The sequence below is a fragment of the Oncorhynchus clarkii genome, unplaced genomic scaffold (assembly GCF_045791955.1).
Source record: "Oncorhynchus clarkii lewisi isolate Uvic-CL-2024 unplaced genomic scaffold, UVic_Ocla_1.0 unplaced_contig_4687_pilon_pilon, whole genome shotgun sequence".
NCBI classification, from domain to species: domain Eukaryota; kingdom Metazoa; phylum Chordata; class Actinopteri; order Salmoniformes; family Salmonidae; genus Oncorhynchus; species Oncorhynchus clarkii.
This window is the reverse complement of record NW_027261111.1, coordinates 60,772-78,775: the sequence shown is the minus strand read 5'-3', so window position 1 is coordinate 78,775 and position 18,004 is coordinate 60,772. Positions and strand designations below refer to the sequence as shown.

Genomic DNA, 18,004 nt, shown 5'->3' with positions numbered 1-18,004 from the left:
CCTCCAAGAAAACTGGGGACCCAGGGACCCCTCCAGGCAAACTGGGGACCCAGGGACCCCTCCCAGGCAAACTGGGGAACCAGGGACCCCTCCCAGGCAAACTAGGGACCCAGGGACCCCCTCCAGGCAAACTAAGGACCCAGGGACCCCCTCCCAGGCAAACTGGGGACCCAGGGACCCCCAACAGGCAAACTGGGGACCCAGGGATCCCCTCCCAGGAAAACTGGGGACCCAGGGGCCCACTCCAGGCAAACTGGGGACCCAGGGACCCCCTCCAGGCAAACTGGGGACCCAGGGACCCCCTCCCAGGCAAACTGGCGACCCAGGGATCCCCTCCCAGGCAAACTGGGGACCCAGGGACCCCTCCAGGCAAACTGGGGACCCAGGGACCCCCTCCCAGGCAAACTGGGGACCCAGGGACCCCCTCCCAGGCAAACTGGGGACACAGGGACCCCCTCCAGGCAAACTGGGGACCCAGGGACCCCTCCTGGCAAACTGGGGACCCAGGGACCCCTCCCAGGCAAACTGGGGACCAAGGGACCCTCCCAGGGGCAAACTGGGGACACAGGGACCCCCTCCCAGGCAAACTGGGGACACAGGGACCCCCTCCCAGGCAAACTGGGGACACAGGGACCCCCTCCCAGGCAAACTGGGGACCCAGGGACCCCCTCCCAGGCAAACTGGGGACTCAGGGATCCCCTCCCAGGCAATCTGGGGACACAGGGACCCTCCCCATGCAAACTGGGGACCCAGGGACCCCTCCAGGCAAACTGGGGACCAAGGGACCCCTCCCAGGGGCAAACTGGGGACACAGGGACCCCCTCCCAGGCAAACTGGGGACACAGGGACCCCTCCCAGGCAAACTGGGGACCCAGGGACCCCCTCCAGGCAAACTGGGGACACAGGGACCCCTCCCAGGAAAACTGGCGACCCAGGGATCCCCTCCCAGGCAAACTGGGGACACAGGGATCCCCTCCCAGGCAAACTGGGGACACAGGGACCCTCCCCAGGCAAACTGGGGACCCAGGGACCCCTCCAGGCAAACTGGGGACCAAGGGACCCCTCCCAGGCAAACTGGGGACCCAAGGACCCCCTCCAGGCAAACTGGGGACCCGGGGACACCCTCCCAGGCAAACTGGGGACCCGGGGACCCTCTCCAGGCAAACTGGGGACCCAGGGACCCCTCCCAGGGGCAAACTGGGGACACAGGGACCCCCTCCCAGGCAAACTGGGGACCCAGGGATCCCCTCCCAGGCAAACTGGGGACCCAGGGACCCCCTCCAGGCAAACTGGCGAACTGGGGACCCAGGGATCCCCTCCCAGGCAAACTGGGGACCCAGAGACCCCCTCCAGGCAAACTGGGGACCCAGGGACCCCCTCCCAGGCAAACTGGGGACTCAGGGATCCCCTCCCAGGCAATCTGGGGACACAGGGACCCTCCCCAGGCAAACTGGGGACCCAGGGACCCCTCCAGGCAAACTGGGGACCAAGGGACCCCTCCCAGGGGCAAACTGGGGACACAGGGACCCCCTCCCAGGCAAACTGGGGACACAGGGACCCCTCCCAGGCAAACTGGGGACCCAGGGACCCCCTCCAGGCAAACTGGGGTCACAGGGACCCCCTCCCAGACAAACTGGGGACACAGGGACCCCCTCCAGGCAAACTGGGGACCCAGGGACCCCCTCCCAGGCAAACTGGGGACCCAGGGACCCCCTCCCAGGCAAACTGGGGACACAGGGACCCCCTCTAGGCAAACTGGGGACACAGGGACCCCTCCCAGGGGCAAACTGGGGACACAGGGACCCCCTCCCAGGCAAACTGGGGACACAGGGACCCCTCCCAGGCAAACTGGGGACCCAGGGATCCCCTCCCAGGCAAACTGGGGACCCAGGGACCCCCTCCAGGCAAACTGGGGACCCAGGGACCCCCTCCCAGGCAAACTGGGGACACAGGGACCCCCTCCCAGGCAAACTGGGGACACAGGGACCCCCTCTAGGCAAACTGGGGACTCAGGGACCCCTCCAGGCAAACTGGGGACCCGGGGACCCCCTCCCAGGCAAACTGGCGACCCAGGGACCCCTCCCAGGCAAACTGGGGACACAGGGACCCCCTCCAGGCAAATTGGGGACCCAGGGATCCCCTCCCAGGCAAACTGGGGACCCAGGGACCCCCTCCCAGGCAAACTGGGGACACAGGGACCCCCTCCAGGCAAACTGGGGACCCAGGGACTGCTCCTTGCAAACTGGGGATCCAGGGACCCCCTCCCAGGCAAACTGGCGACCCAGGGACCCCTCCCAGGCAAACTGGGGACACAGGGACCCCTCCCAGGCAAACTGGCGACCCAGGGATCCCCTCCCAGGCAAACTGGGGACACAGGGTTCCCCTCCCAGGCAAACTGGGGACACAGGGACCCTCCCCAGGCAAACTGGGGACACAGGGACCCCTCCCAGGCAAACTGGGGACCCAGGGACCCCCTCCCAGGCAAACTGGGGACACAGGGACCCCTCCCAGGCAAACTGGGGACCCAGGGATCCCCTCCCAGGCAAACTGGGGACCCAGGGACCCCCTCCAGGCAAACTGGGGACCCAGGGACCCCCTCCCAGGCAAACTGGGGACGCAGGGACCCCCTCCCAGGCAAACTGGGGACACAGGGACCCCCTCTAGGCAAACTGGGGACCCAGGGACCCCCTCCCAGGCAAACTGGGGACCCAGGGATCCCCTCCCAGGCAAACTGGGGACCCAGGGACCCCTCCCAGGCAAACTGGGGAACCAGGGACCCCTCCCAGGCAAACTGGGGACCCAGGGACCCCCTCCAGGCAAACTGGGGACCCAGGGACCCCCTCCCTCCCAGGCAAACTGGGGACCCAGGGACCCCCAACAGGCAAACTGGGGACCCAGGGATCCCCTCCCAGGAAAACTGGGGACCGAGGGGCCCCCTCCAGGCAAACTGGGGACCCAGGGACCCCCTCCAGGCAAACTGGGGACCCAGGGACCCCCTCCCAGGCAAACTGGCGACCCAGGGATCCCCTCCCAGGCAAACTGGGGACCCAGGGACCCCTCCAGGCAAACTGGGGACCCAGGGACCCCCTCCCAGGCAAACTGGGGACCCAGGGACCCCCTCCAGGCAAACTGGGGACCCAGGGACCCCTCCCAGGCAAACTGGGGACCAAGGGACCCCTCCCAGGGGCAAACTGGGGACACAGGGACCCCCTCCCAGGCAAACTGGGGACACAGGGACCCCCTCCCAGGCAAACTGGGGACACAGGGACCCCCTCCCAGTCAAACTGGGGACCCAGGGACCCCCTCCCAGGCAAACTGGGGACTCAGGGATCCCCTCCCAGGCAATCTGGGGACACAGGGACCCTCCCCAGGCAAACTGGGGACCCAGGGACCCCTCCAGGCAAACTGGGGACCAAGGGACCCCTCCCAGGCAAACTGGGGACACAGGGACCCCTCCCAGGCAAACTGGCGACCCAGGGATCCCCTCCCAGGCAAACTGGGGACACAGGGTTCCCCTCCCAGGCAAACTGGGGACACAGGGAACCTCCCCAGGCAAACTGGGGACACAGGGACCCCTCCAAGGCAAACTGGGGACCCAGGGACCCCCTCCCAGGCAAACTGGGGACACAGGGACCCCTCCCAGGCAAACTGGGGACCCAGGGATCCCCTCCCAGGCAAACTGGGGACCCAGGGACCCCCTCCAGGCAAACTGGGGACCCAGGGACCCCTCCAGGCAAACTGGGGACCCAGGGACCCCTCCCAGGCAAACTGGGGACACAGGGACCACTCCCAGGCAAACTGGCGACCCAGGGACCCCTCCCAGGCAAACTGGGGACCCAGGGACCCCCTCCAGGCAAACTGGGGACACAGGGACCCCCTCCCAGACAAACTGGGGACACAGGGACCCCCTCTAGGCAAACTGGGGACCCAGGGACCCCTCCAGGCAAACTGGGGACCCAGGGACCCCTCCTGGCAAACTGGGGACCCAGTGACCCCCTCCCAGGCAAACTGGCGACCCAGGGACCCCTCCCAGGCAAACTGGGGACACAGGGACCCCTCCCAGGCAAACTGGCGACCCAGGGACCCCTCCCAGGCAAACTGGGGACACAGGGACCCCTCTCAGGCAAACTGGCGACCCAGGGACCCCTCCCAGGCAAACTGGGGAACCAGGGACCCCTCCCAGGCAAACTGGGGACACAGGGACCCCTCTCAGGCAAACTGGCGACCCAGGGACCCCTCCCAGGCAAACTGGGGAACCAGGGACCCCTCCCAGGCAAACTGGGGACCCAGGGACCCCTCCAGGCAAACTGGGGACCCAGGGACCCCTCCTGGCCAACTGGGGCCCCAGTGACCCCCTCCCAGGCAAACTGGCGACCCAGGGACCCCTCCCAGGCAAACTGGGGACACAGGGACCCCTCCCAGGCAAACTGGCGACCCAGGGACCCCTCCCAGGCAAACTGGGTACACAGGGACCCCTCTCAGGCAAACTGGCGACCCAGGGATCCCCTCCCAGGCAAACTGGGGACACAAGGATCCCCTCCCAGGCAAACTGGGGACACAGGGACCCTCCCCAGGCAAACTGGGGACCCAGGGACCCCCTCCAGGCAAACTGGGGACCCGGGGACCCCCTCCCAGGCAAACTGGGGACCCGGGGACCCCCTCCAGGCAAACTGGGGACCCAGGGACCCCCTCCCAGGCAAACTGGGGACCCAGGGATCCCCTCCCAGGCAAACTGGGGACCCAGGGACCCCCTCCAGTCAAACAGGGGACCCGGGGACCCCCTCCCAGGCAAACTGGGGACCCAGGGACCCCTCCCAGGCAAACTGGGGACACAGGGACCCCTCCCAGGGGCAAACTGGGGACACAGGGACCCCCTCCCAGGCAAACTGGGGACACAGGGACCCCCTCTAGGCAAACTGGGGACTCAGGGACCCCTCCAGGCAAACTGGGGACCCGGGGACCCCCTCCCAGGCAAACTGGCGACCCAGGGACCCCTCCCAGGCAAACTGGGGACACAGGGACCCCCTCCAGGCAAATTGGGGACCCAGGGATCCCCTCCCAGACAAACTGGTGACACAGGGACCCCCTCTAGGCAAACTGGGGACCCGGGGACCCCTCCTTGCAAACTGGGGACCCAGGGACCCCCTCCCAGGCAAACTGGCGACCCAGGGACCCCTCCCAGGCAAACTGGGGACACAGGGACCCCTCCCAGGCAAACTGGGGACCCAGGGATCCCCTCCTGGCAAACTGGGGACCCAGGGACCCCCTCCCAGGCAAACTGGGGACCCAGGGACCCCCAACAGGCAAACTGGGGACCCAGGGATCCCCTCCCAGGAAAACTGGGGACCGAGGGGCCCCCTCCAGGCAAACTGGGGACCCAGGGACCCCCTCCAGGCAAACTGGGGACCCAGGGACCCCCTCCCAGGCAAACTGGCGACCCAGGGATCCCCTCCCAGGCAAACTGGGGACCCAGGGACCCCTCCAGGCAAACTGGGGACCCAGGGACCCCCTCCCAGGCAAACTGGGGACCCAGGGACCCCCTCCAGGCAAACTGGGGACCCAGGGACCCCTCCCAGGCAAACTGGGGACCAAGGGACCCCTCCCAGGGGCAAACTGGGGACACAGGGACCCCCTCCCAGGCAAACTGGGGACACAGGGACCCCCTCCCAGGCAAACTGGGGACACAGGGACCCCCTCCCAGGCAAACTGGGGACCCAGGGACCCCCTCCCAGGCAAACTGGGGACTCAGGGATCCCCTCCCAGGCAATCTGGGGACACAGGGACCCTCCCCAGGCAAACTGGGGACCCAGGGACCCCTCCAGGCAAACTGGGGACCAAGGGACCCCTCCCAGGCAAACTGGGGACACAGGGACCCCTCCCAGGCAAACTGGCGACCCAGGGATTCCCTCCCAGGCAAACTGGGGACACAGGGTTCCCCTCCCAGGCAAACTGGGGACACAGGGAACCTCCCCAGGCAAACTGGGGACACAGGGACCCCTCCAAGGCAAACTGGGGACCCAGGGACCCCCTCCCAGGCAAACTGGGGACACAGGGACCCCTCCCAGGCAAACTGGGGACCCAGGGATCCCCTCCCAGGCAAACTGGGGACCCAGGGACCCCCTCCAGGCAAACTGGGGACCCAGGGACCCCTCCAGGCAAACTGGGGACCCAGGGACCCCTCCCAGGCAAACTGGGGACACAGGGACCACTCCCAGGCAAACTGGCGACCCAGGGACCCCTCCCAGGCAAACTGGGGACCCAGGGACCCCCTCCAGGCAAACTGGGGACACAGGGACCCCCTCCCAGACAAACTGGGGACACAGGGACCCCCTCTAGGCAAACTGGGGACCCAGGGACCCCTCCAGGCAAACTGGGGACCCAGGGACCCCTCCTGGCAAACTGGGGACCCAGTGACCCCCTCCCAGGCAAACTGGCGACCCAGGGACCCCTCCCAGGCAAACTGGGGACACAGGGACCCCTCCCAGGCAAACTGGCGACCCAGGGACCCCTCCCAGGCAAACTGGGGACACAGGGACCCCTCTCAGGCAAACTGGCGACCCAGGGACCCCTCCCAGGCAAACTGGGGAACCAGGGACCCCTCCCAGGCAAACTGGGGACCCAGGGACCCCTCCAGGCAAACTGGGGACGCAGGGACCCCTCCTGGCAAACTGGGGACCCAGTGACCCCCTCCCAGGCAAACTGGCGACCCAGGGACCCCTCCCAGGCAAACTGGGGACACAGGGACCCCTCCCAGGCAAACTGGCGACCCAGGGACCCCTCCCAGGCAAACTGGGGACACAGGGACCCCTCTCAGGCAAACTGGCGACCCAGGGATCCCCTCCCAGGCAAACTGGGGACACAAGGATCCCCTCCCAGGCAAACTGGGGACACAGGGACCCTCCCCAGGCAAACTGGGGACCCAGGGACCCCCTCCAGGCAAACTGGGGACCCGGGGACCCCCTCCCAGGCAAACTGGGGACCCGGGGACCCCCTCCAGGCAAACTGGGGACCCAGGGACCCCCTCCCTGGCAAACTGGGGACCCAGGGATCCCCTCCCAGGCAAACTGGGGACCCAGGGACCCCCTCCAGTCAAACAGGGGACCCGGGGACCCCCTCCCAGGCAAACTGGGGACCCAGGGACCCCTCCCAGGCAAACTGGGGACACAGGGACCCCTCCCAGGGGCAAACTGGGGACACAGGGACCCCCTCCCAGGCAAACTGGGGACACAGGGACCCCCTCTAGACAAACTGGGGACTCAGGGACCCCTCCAGGCAAACTGGGGACCCGGGGACCCCCTCCCAGGCAAACTGGCGACCCAGGGACCCCTCCCAGGCAAACTGGGGACACAGGGACCCCCTCCAGGCAAATTGGGGACCCAGGGATCCCCTCCCAGACAAACTGGGGACACAGGGACCCCCTCTAGGCAAACTGGGGACCCGGGGACCCCTCCTTGCAAACTGGGGACCCAGGGACCCCCTCCCAGGCAAACTGGCGACCCAGGGACCCCTCCCAGGCAAACTGGGGACACAGGGACCCCTCCCAGGCAAACTGGGGACCCAGGGATCCCCTCCCAGGCAAACTGGGGACACAGGGTTCCCCTCCCAGGCAAACTGGGGACACAGGGACCCTCCCCAGGCAAACTGGGGACACAGGGACCCCTCCCAGGCAAACTGGGGACCCAGGGACCCTCCCCAGGCAAACTGGGGACCCAGGGACCCCTCCAGGCAAACTGGGGACCAAGGGACCCCTCCCAGGCAAACTGGGGACACAGGGACCCCTCCCAGGCAAACTGGCGACCCAGGGATCCCCTCCCAGGCAAACTGGGGACACAGGGTTCCCCTCCCAGGCAAACTGGGGACCCAGGGACCCCTCCCAGGCAAACTGGGGACACAGGGACCCCCTCCCAGGCAAACTGGGGACAAAGGGACCCCCTCCCAGGCAAACTGGGGACACAGGGACCCCCTCCCAGGCAAACTGGGGACCCAGGGACCCCCTCCCAGGCAAACTGGGGACTCAGGGATCCCCTCCCAGGCAATCTGGGGACACAGGGACCCTCCCCAGGCAAACTGGGGACCCAGGGACCCCTCCAGGCAAACTGGGGACCAAGGGACCCCTCCCAGGCAAACTGGGGACCCAGGGACCCCCTCCAGGCAAACTGGGGACCCAGGGACCCCCTCCCAGGCAAACTGGGGACGCAGGGACCCCCTCCCAGGCAAACTGGGGACACAGGGACCCCCTCTAGGCAAACTGGGGACCCAGGGACCCCCTCCCAGGCAAACTGGGGACCCAGGGATCCCCTCCCAGGCAAACTGGGGACCCAGGGACACCTCCCAGGCAAACTGGGGAACCAGGGACCCCTCCCAGGCAAACTGGGGACCCAGGGACCCCCTCCAGGCAAACTGGGGACCCAGGGACCCCCTCCCAGGCAAACTGGGGACCCAGGGACCCCCAACAGGCAAACTGGGGACCCAGGGATCCCCTCCCAGGAAAACTGGGGACCGAGGGGCCCCCTCCAGGCAAACTGGGGACCCAGGGACCCCCTCCAGGCAAACTGGGGACCCAGGGACCCCCTCCCAGGCAAACTGGCGACCCAGGGATCCCCTCCCAGGCAAACTGGGGACCCAGGGACCCCTCCAGGCAAACTGGGGACCCAGGGACCCCCTCCCAGGCAAACTGGGGACCCAGGGACCCCCTCCAGGCAAACTGGGGACCCAGGGACCCCTCCCAGGCAAACTGGGGACCAAGGGACCCCTCCCAGGGGCAAACTGGGGACACAGGGACCCCCTCCCAGGCAAACTGGGGACACAGGGACCCCCTCCCAGGCAAACTGGGGACACAGGGACCCCCTCCCAGGCAAACTGGGGACCCAGGGACCCCCTCCCAGGCAAACTGGGGACTCAGGGATCCCCTCCCAGGCAATCTGGGGACACAGGGACCCTCCCCAGGCAAACTGGGGAACCAGGGACCCCTCCAGGCAAACTGGGGACCAAGGGACCCCTCCCAGGCAAACTGGGGACACAGGGACCCCTCCCAGGCAAACTGGCGACCCAGGGATCCCCTCCCAGGCAAACTGGGGACACAGGGTTCCCCTCCCAGGCAAACTGGGGACCCAGGGACCCCTCCCAGGCAAACTGGGGACACAGGGACCCCTCCCAGGGGCAAACTGGGGACACAGGGACCCCCTCCCAGGCAAACTGGGGACACAGGGACCCCCTCCCAGGCAAACTGGGGACACAGGGACCCCCTCCCAGGCAAACTGGGGACCCAGGGACCCCCTCCCAGGCAAACTGGGGACTCAGGGATCCCCTCCCAGGCAATCTGGGGACACAGGGACCCTCCCCAGGCAAACTGGGGACCCAGGGACCCCTCCAGGCAAACTGGGGACCAAGGGACCCCTCCCAGGCAAACTGGGGACACAGGGACCCCTCCCAGGCAAACTGGGGACCCAGGGACCCCCTCCCAGGCAAACTGGGGACGCAGGGACCCCCTCCCAGGCAAACTGGGGACACAGGGACCCCCTCTAGGCAAACTGGGGACCCAGGGACCCCCTCCCAGGCAAACTGGGGACCCAGGGATCCCCTCCCAGGCAAACTGGGGACCCAGGGACACCTCCCAGGCAAACTGGGGAACCAGGGACCCCTCCCAGGCAAACTGGGGACCCAGGGACCCCCTCCAGGCAAACTGGGGACCCAGGGACCCCCTCCCAGGCAAACTGGGGACCCAGGGACCCCCAACAGGCAAACTGGGGACCCAGGGATCCCCTCCCAGGAAAACTGGGGACCGAGGGGCCCCCTCCAGGCAAACTGGGGACCCAGGGACCCCCTCCAGGCAAACTGGGGACCCAGGGACCCCCTCCCAGGCAAACTGGCGACCCAGGGATCCCCTCCCAGGCAAACTGGGGACCCAGGGACCCCTCCAGGCAAACTGGGGACCCAGGGACCCCCTCCCAGGCAAACTGGGGACCCAGGGACCCCCTCCAGGCAAACTGGGGACCCAGGGACCCCTCCCAGGCAAACTGGGGACCAAGGGACCCCTCCCAGGGGCAAACTGGGGACACAGGGACCCCCTCCCAGGCAAACTGGGGACACAGGGACCCCCTCCCAGGCAAACTGGGGACACAGGGACCCCCTCCCAGGCAAACTGGGGACCCAGGGACCCCCTCCCAGGCAAACTGGGGACTCAGGGATCCCCTCCCAGGCAATCTGGGGACACAGGGACCCTCCCCAGGCAAACTGGGGACCCAGGGACCCCTCCAGGCAAACTGGGGACCAAGGGACCTCTCCCAGGCAAACTGGGGACACAGGGACCCCTCCCAGGCAAACTGGCGACCCAGGGATCCCCTCCCAGGCAAACTGGGGACACAGGGTTCCCCTCCCAGGCAAACTGGGGACACAGGGAACCTCCCCAGGCAAACTGGGGACACAGGGACCCCTCCAAGGCAAACTGGGGACCCAGGGCCCCCCTCCCTGGCAAACTGGGGACACAGGGACCCCCCCCAGGCAAACGGGGGACCCAGGGATCCCCTCCCAGGCAAACTGGGGACCCAGGGACCCCCCCCAGGCAAACTGGGGACCCAGGGACCCCTCCAGGCAAACTGGGGACCCAGGGACCCCTCCCAGGCAAACTGGGGACACAGGGACCACTCCCAGGCAAACTGGCGACCCAGGGACCCCTCCCAGGCAAACTGGGGACCCAGGGACCCCCTCCAGGCAAACTGGGGACACAGGGACCCCCTCCCAGACAAACTGGGGACACAGGGACCCCCTCTAGGCAAACTGGGGCCCCAGGGACCCCTCCAGGCAAACTGGGGACCCAGGGACCCCTCCTGGCAAACTGGGGACCCAGTGACCCCCTCCCAGGCAAACTGGCGACCCAGGGACCCCTCCCAGGCAAACTGGGGACACAGGGACCCCTCCCAGGCAAACTGGCGACCCAGGGACCCCTCCCAGGCAAACTGGGGACACAGGGACCCCTCTCAGGCAAACTGGCGACCCAGGGACCCCTCCCAGGCAAACTGGGGAACCAGGGACCCCTCCCAGGCAAACTGGGGACCCAGGGACCCCTCCAGGCAAACTGGGGACCCAGGGACCCCTCCTGGCAAACTGGGGACCCAGTGACCCCCTCCCAGGCAAACTGGCGACCCAGGGACCCCTCCCAGGCAAACTGGGGACACAGGGACCCCTCCCAGGCAAACTGGCGACCCAGGGACCCCTCCCAGGCAAACTGGGGACACAGGGACCCCTCCAGGCAAACTGGGGACCCGGGGACCCCCTCCCAGGCAAACTGGCGACCCAGGGACCCCTCCCAGGCAAACTGGGGACACAGGGACCCCCTCCAGGCAAATTGGGGACCCAGGGATCCCCTCCCAGACAAACTGGGGACACAGGGACCCCTCTAGGCAAACTGGGGACCCGGGGACCCCTCCTTGCAAACTGGGGACCCAGGGACCCCCTCCCAGGCAAACTGGCGACCCAGGGACCCCTCCCAGGCAAACTGGGGACACAGGGACCCCCTCCCAGGCAAACTGGGGACACAGGGACCCCCTCTAGGCAAACTGGGGACTCAGGGACCCCTCCCAGGCAAACTGGGGACCCAGGGATCCCCTCCCAGGCAAACTGGGGACCCAGGGACCCCCTCCAGGGAAACTGGGGACCCAGGGACCCCCTCCCAGGCAAACTGGGGACACAGGGACCCCCTCCCAGGCAAACTGGGGACACAGGGACCCCCTCTAGGCAAACTGGGGACTCAGGGACCCCTCCAGGCAAACTGGGGTCCCAGGGACCCCCTCCCAGGCAAACTGGGGACACAGGGACCCCCTCCCAGGCAAACTGGGGACACAGGGACCCCCTCTAGGCAAACTGGGGACTCAGGGACCCCTCCAGGCAAACTGGGGACCCGGGGACCCCCTCCCAGGCAAACTGGCGACCCAGGGACCCCTCCCAGGCAAACTGGCGACCCAGGGACCCCTCCCAGGCAAACTGGGGACACAGGGACCCCTCTCAGGCAAACTGGCGACACAGGGACCCCTCTAGGCAAACTGGGGACCCGGGGACCCCTCCTTGCAAACTGGGGACCCAGGGACCCCCTCCCAGGCAAACTGGCGACCCAGGGACCCCTCCCAGGCAAACTGGGGACACAGGGACCCCCTCCCAGGCAAACTGGGGACACAGGGACCCCCTCTAGGCAAACTGGGGACTCAGGGACCCCTCCCAGGCAAACTGGGGACCCAGGGATCCCCTCCCAGGCAAACTGGGGACCCAGGGACCCCCTCCAGGGAAACTGGGGACCCAGGGACCCCCTCCCAGGCAAACTGGGGACACAGGGACCCCCTCCCAGGCAAACTGGGGACACAGGGACCCCCTCTAGGCAAACTGGGGACTCAGGGACCCCTCCAGGCAAACTGGGGTCCCAGGGACCCCCTCCCAGGCAAACTGGGGACACAGGGACCCCCTCCCAGGCAAACTGGGGACACAGGGACCCCCTCTAGGCAAACTGGGGACCCGGGGACCCCTCCTTGCAAACTGGGGACCCAGGGACCCCCTCCCAGGCAAACTGGCGACCCAGGGACCCCTCCCAGGCAAACTGGGGACACAGGGACCCCCTCCCAGGCAAACTGGGGACACAGGGACCCCCTCTAGGCAAACTGGGGACTCAGGGACCCCTCCCAGGCAAACTGGGGACCCAGGGATCCCCTCCCAGGCAAACTGGGGACCCAGGGACCCCCTCCAGGGAAACTGGGGACCCAGGGACCCCCTCCCAGGCAAACTGGGGACACAGGGACCCCCTCCCAGGCAAACTGGGGACACAGGGACCCCCTCTAGGCAAACTGGGGACTCAGGGACCCCTCCAGGCAAACTGGGGTCCCAGGGACCCCCTCCCAGGCAAACTGGGGACACAGGGACCCCCTCCCAGGCAAACTGGGGACACAGGGACCCCCTCTAGGCAAACTGGGGACTCAGGGACCCCTCCAGGCAAACTGGGGACCCGGGGACCCCCTCCCAGGCAAACTGGCGACCCAGGGACCCCTCCCAGGCAAACTGGGGACACAGGGTTCCCCTCCCAGGCAAACTGGGGACACAGGGAACCTCCCCAGGCAAACTGGGGACACAGGGACCCCTCCAAGGCAAACTGGGGACCCAGGGACCCCCTCCCAGGCAAACTGGGGACACAGGGACCCCTCCCAGGCAAACTGGGGACCCAGGGATCCCCTCCCAGGCAAACTGGGGACCCAGGGACCCCCTCCAGGCAAACTGGGGACCCAGGGACCCCTCCAGGCAAACTGGGGACCCAGGGACCCCTCCCAGGCAAACTGGGGACACAGGGACCACTCCCAGGCAAACTGGCGACCCAGGGACCCCTCCCAGGCAAACTGGGGACCCAGGGACCCCCTCCAGGCAAACTGGGGACACAGGGACCCCCTCCCAGACAAACTGGGGACACAGGGACCCCCTCTAGGCAAACTGGGGACCCAGGGACCCCTCCAGGCAAACTGGGGACCCAGGGACCCCTCCTGGCAAACTGGGGACCCAGTGACCCCCTCCCAGGCAAACTGGCGACCCAGGGACCCCTCCCAGGCAAACTGGGGACACAGGGACCCCTCCCAGGCAAACTGGCGACCCAGGGACCCCTCCCAGGCAAACTGGGGACACAGGGACCCCTCTCAGGCAAACTGGCGACCCAGGGACCCCTCCCAGGCAAACTGGGGAACCAGGGACCCCTCCTTGCAAACTGGGGACCCAGGGACCCCTCCAGGCAAACTGGGGACCCAGGGACCCCTCCTGGCAAACTGGGGACCCAGTGACCCCCTCCCAGGCAAACTGGCGACCCAGGGACCCCTCCCAGGCAAACTGGGGACACAGGGACCCCTCCCAGGCAAACTGGCGACCCAGGGACCCCTCCCAGGCAAACTGGGGACACAGGGACCCCTCCAGGCAAACTGGGGACCCGGGACCCCCTCCCAGGCAAACTGGCGACCCAGGGACCCCTCCCAGGCAAACTGGGGACACAGGGACCCCCTCCAGGCAAATTGGGGACCCAGGGATCCCCTCCCAGACAAACTGGGGACACAGGGACCCCTCTAGGCAAACTGGGGACCCGGGGACCCCTCCTTGCAAACTGGGGACCCAGGGACCCCCTCCCAGGCAAACAGGCGACCCAGGGACCCCTCCCAGGCAAACTGGAGACACAGGGACCCCTCCCAGGCAAACTGGGGACCCAGGGATCCCCTCCCAGGCAAACTGGGGACCCAGGGACCCCCTCCAGGCAAACTGGGGACCCAGGGACCCCCTCCCAGGCAAACTGGGGACACAGGGACCCCCTCCCAGGCAAACTGGGGACAAAGGGACCCCCTCTAGGCAAACTGGGGACTCAGGGACCCCTCCCAGGCAAACTGGGGACCCAGGGATCCCCTCCCAGGCAAACTGGGGACCCAGGGACCCCCTCCAGGCAAACTGGGGACCCAGGGACCCCCTCCCAGGCAAACTGGGGACACAGGGACCCCCTCCCAGGCAAACTGGGGACACAGGGACCCCCTCTAGGCAAACTGGGGACTCAGGGACCCCTCCAGGCAAACTGGGGTCCCAGGGACCCCCTCCCAGGCAAACTGGGGACACAGGGACCCCCTCCCAGGCAAACTGGGGACACAGGGACCCCCTCTAGGCAAACTGGGGACTCAGGGACCCCTCCAGGCAAACTGGGGACCCGGGGACCCCCTCCCAGGCAAACTGGCGACCCAGGGACCCCTCCCAGGCAAACTGGGGACACAGGGACCCCCTCCAGGCAAATTGGGGACCCAGGGATCCCCTCCCAGACAAACTGGGGACACAGGGACCCCTCTAGGCAAACTGGGGACCCGGGGACCCCTCCTTGCAAACTGGGGACCCAGGGACCCCCTCCCAGGCAAACTGGCGACCCAGGGACCCCTCCCAGGCAAACTGGGGACACAGGGACCCCTCCCAGGCAAACTGGGGACCCAGGGATCCCCTCCCAGGCAAACTGGGGACCCAGGGACCCCCTCCAGGCAAACTGGGGACCCAGGGACCCCCTCCCAGGCAAACTGGGGACACAGGGACCCCCTCCCAGGCAAACTGGGGACAAAGGGACCCCCTCTAGGCAAACTGGGGACTCAGGGACCCCTCCCAGGCAAACTGGGGACCCAGGGATCCCCTCCCAGGCAAACTGGGGACCCAGGGACCCCCTCCAGGCAAACTGGGGACCCAGGGACCCCCTCCCAGGCAAACTGGGGACACAGGGACCCCCTCCCAGGCAAACTGGGGACACAGGGACCCCCTCTAGGCAAACTGGGGACTCAGGGACCCCTCCAGGCAAACTGGGGTCCCAGGGACCCCCTCCCAGGCAAACTGGGGACACAGGGACCCCCTCCCAGGCAAACTGGGGACACAGGGACCCCCTCTAGGCAAACTGGGGACTCAGGGACCCCTCCAGGCAAACTGGGGACCCGGGGACCCCCTCCCAGGCAAACTGGCGACCCAGGGACCCCTCCCAGGCAAAATGGGGACACAGGGACAAGCTCCAGGCAAATTGGGGACCCAGGGATCCCCTCCATGACAAACTGGGGACACAGGGAGCCCCTCTAGGCAAACTGGGGACCCGGGGACCCCTCCTTGCAAACTGGGGACCCAGGGACCCCCTCCCAGGCAAACTGGCGACCCAGGGACCCCTCCCAGGCAAACTGGGGACACAGGGACCCCTCCCAGGCAAACTGGGGACCCAGGGATCCCCTCCCAGGCAAACTGGGGACCCAGGGACCCCCTCCAGGCAAACTGGGGACCCAGGGACCCCCTCCCAGGCAAACTGGGGACACAGGGACCCCCTCCCAGGCAAACTGGGGACAAAGGGACCCCCTCTAGGCAAACTGGGGACTCAGGGACCCCTCCCAGGCAAACTGGGGACACAGGGACCCCCTCCCAGGCAAACTGGGGACCCAGGGACCCCCTCCAGGCAAACTGGGGACCCAGGGACCCCCTCCCAGGCAAACTGGGGACACAGGGACCCCCTCCCAGGCAAACTGGGGACAAAGGGACCCCCTCTAGGCAAACTGGGGACTCAGGGACCCCTCCCAGGCAAACTGGGGACACAGGGACCCCCTCCCAGGCAAACTAGGGACACAGGGACCCCCTCTAGGCAAACTGGGGACTCAGGGACCCCTCCAGGCAAACTGGGGACCCGGGGACCCCCTCCCAGGCAAACTGGCGACCCAGGGACCCCTCCCAGGCAAACTGGGGACACAGGGACCCCCTCCAGGCAAATTGGGGACCCAGGGATCCCCTCCCAGACAAACTGGGGACACAGGGACCCCCTCTAGGCAAACTGGGGACCCGGGGACCCCTCCTTGCAAACTGGGGACCCAGGGACCCCCTCCCAGGCAAACTGGCGACCCAGGGACCCCTCCCAGGCAAACTGGGGACACAGGGACCCCTCCCAGGCAAACTGGGGACCCAGGGATCCCCTCCCAGGCAAACTGGGGACCCAGGGACCCCCTCCAGGCAAACTGGGGACCCAGGGACCCCCTCCCAGGCAAACTGGGGACACAGGGACCCCCTCCCAGGCAAACTGGGGACAAAGGGACCCCCTCTAGGCAAACTGGGGACTCAGGGACCCCTCCCAGGCAAACTGGGGACCCAGGGATCCCCTCCCAGGCAAACTGGGGACCCAGGGACCCCCTCCAGGCAAACTGGGGACCCAGGGACCCCCTCCCAGGCAAACTGGGGACACAGGGACCCCCTCCCAGGCAAACTGGGGACACAGGGACCCCCTCTAGGCAAACTGGGGACTCAGGGACCCCTCCAGGCAAACTGGGGACCCGGGGACCCCCTCCCAGGCAAACTGGCGACCCAGGGACCCCTCCCAGGCAAACTGGGGACACAGGGACCCCCTCCAGGCAAATTGGGGACCCAGGGATCCCCTCCCAGACAAACTGGGGACACAGGGACCCCCTCTAGGCAAACTGGGGACACAGGGACCCCTCCAGGCAAACTGGGGACCCGGGGACCCCTCCTTGCAAACTGGTGACCCAGGGACCCCCTCCCAGGCAAACTGGCGACCCAGGGACCCCTCCCAGGCAAATTGGGGACCCAGGGATCCCCTCCCAGGCAAACTGGGGACCCAGGGACCCCCTCCCAGGCAAACTGGGGACACAGGGACCCCCTCCAGGCAAACTGGGGACCCAGGGACCCCTCCAGGCAAACTGGGGACCCGGGGACCCCCTCCCAGGCAAACTGGGGACCCGGGGACCCCCTCCAGGCAAACTGGGGACCCAGGGACCCCCTCCCAGGCAAACTGGAGACCCAGGGATCCCCTCCCAGGCAAACTGGGGACCCAGGGACCCCCTCCAGTCAAACAGGGGACCCGGGGACCCCCTCCCAGGCAAACTGGGGACCCAGGGACCCCTCCCAGGCAAACTGGGGACACAGGGACCCCTCCCAGGGGCAAACTGGGGACACAGGGACCCCTCCCAGGCAAACTGGGGACCCAGGGATCCCCTCCCAGGCAAACTGGGGACCCAGGGACCCCCTCCAGGCAAACTGGGGACCCAGGGACCCCCTCCCAGGCAAACTGGGGACACAGGGACCCCCTCCCAGGCAAACTGGGGACACAGGGACCCCCTCTAGGCAAACTGGGGACTCAGGGACCCCTCCCAGGCAAACTGGGGACCCAGGGACCCCCTCCAGGCAAACTGGGGACCCAGGGACCCCCTCCCAGGCAAACTGGGGACACAGGGACCCCCTCCCAGGCAAACTGGGGACACAGGGACCCCCTCTAGGCAAACTGGGGACTCAGGGACCCCTCCATGCAAACTGGGGACCCGGGGACCCCCTCCCAGGCAAACTGGCGACCCAGGGACCCCTCCCAGGCAAACTGGGGACACAGGGACCCCCTCCAGGCAAATTGGGGACCCAGGGATCCCCTCCCAGACAAACTGGGGACACAGGGACCCCCTCTAGGCAAACTGGGGACACAGGGACCCCTCCAGGCAAACTGGGG

At 67.8% G+C, this 18,004-nt stretch overlaps 1 protein-coding gene across 1 annotated transcript in view; it reads left to right on the top strand.

The window, feature by feature from the left end:
• The window catches only part of LOC139404891 (collagen alpha-1(III) chain-like), a 65,214-nt gene that overhangs the window by 25,996 nt on the left and 21,214 nt on the right, over window positions 1-18,004 (top strand). Inside the window, exons 2-9 of the mRNA XM_071147427.1 lie at window positions 2,852-3,003; window positions 4,274-4,422; window positions 4,697-4,818; window positions 5,274-5,425; window positions 6,576-6,724; window positions 8,427-8,578; window positions 9,726-9,860; window positions 10,397-10,561. Of these exons, the coding sequence (XP_071003528.1) occupies window positions 2,852-3,003; window positions 4,274-4,422; window positions 4,697-4,818; window positions 5,274-5,425; window positions 6,576-6,724; window positions 8,427-8,578; window positions 9,726-9,860; window positions 10,397-10,561 (1,176 nt within the window). The remainder of the gene's footprint in view (window positions 1-2,851; window positions 3,004-4,273; window positions 4,423-4,696; window positions 4,819-5,273; window positions 5,426-6,575; window positions 6,725-8,426; window positions 8,579-9,725; window positions 9,861-10,396; window positions 10,562-18,004) is intronic.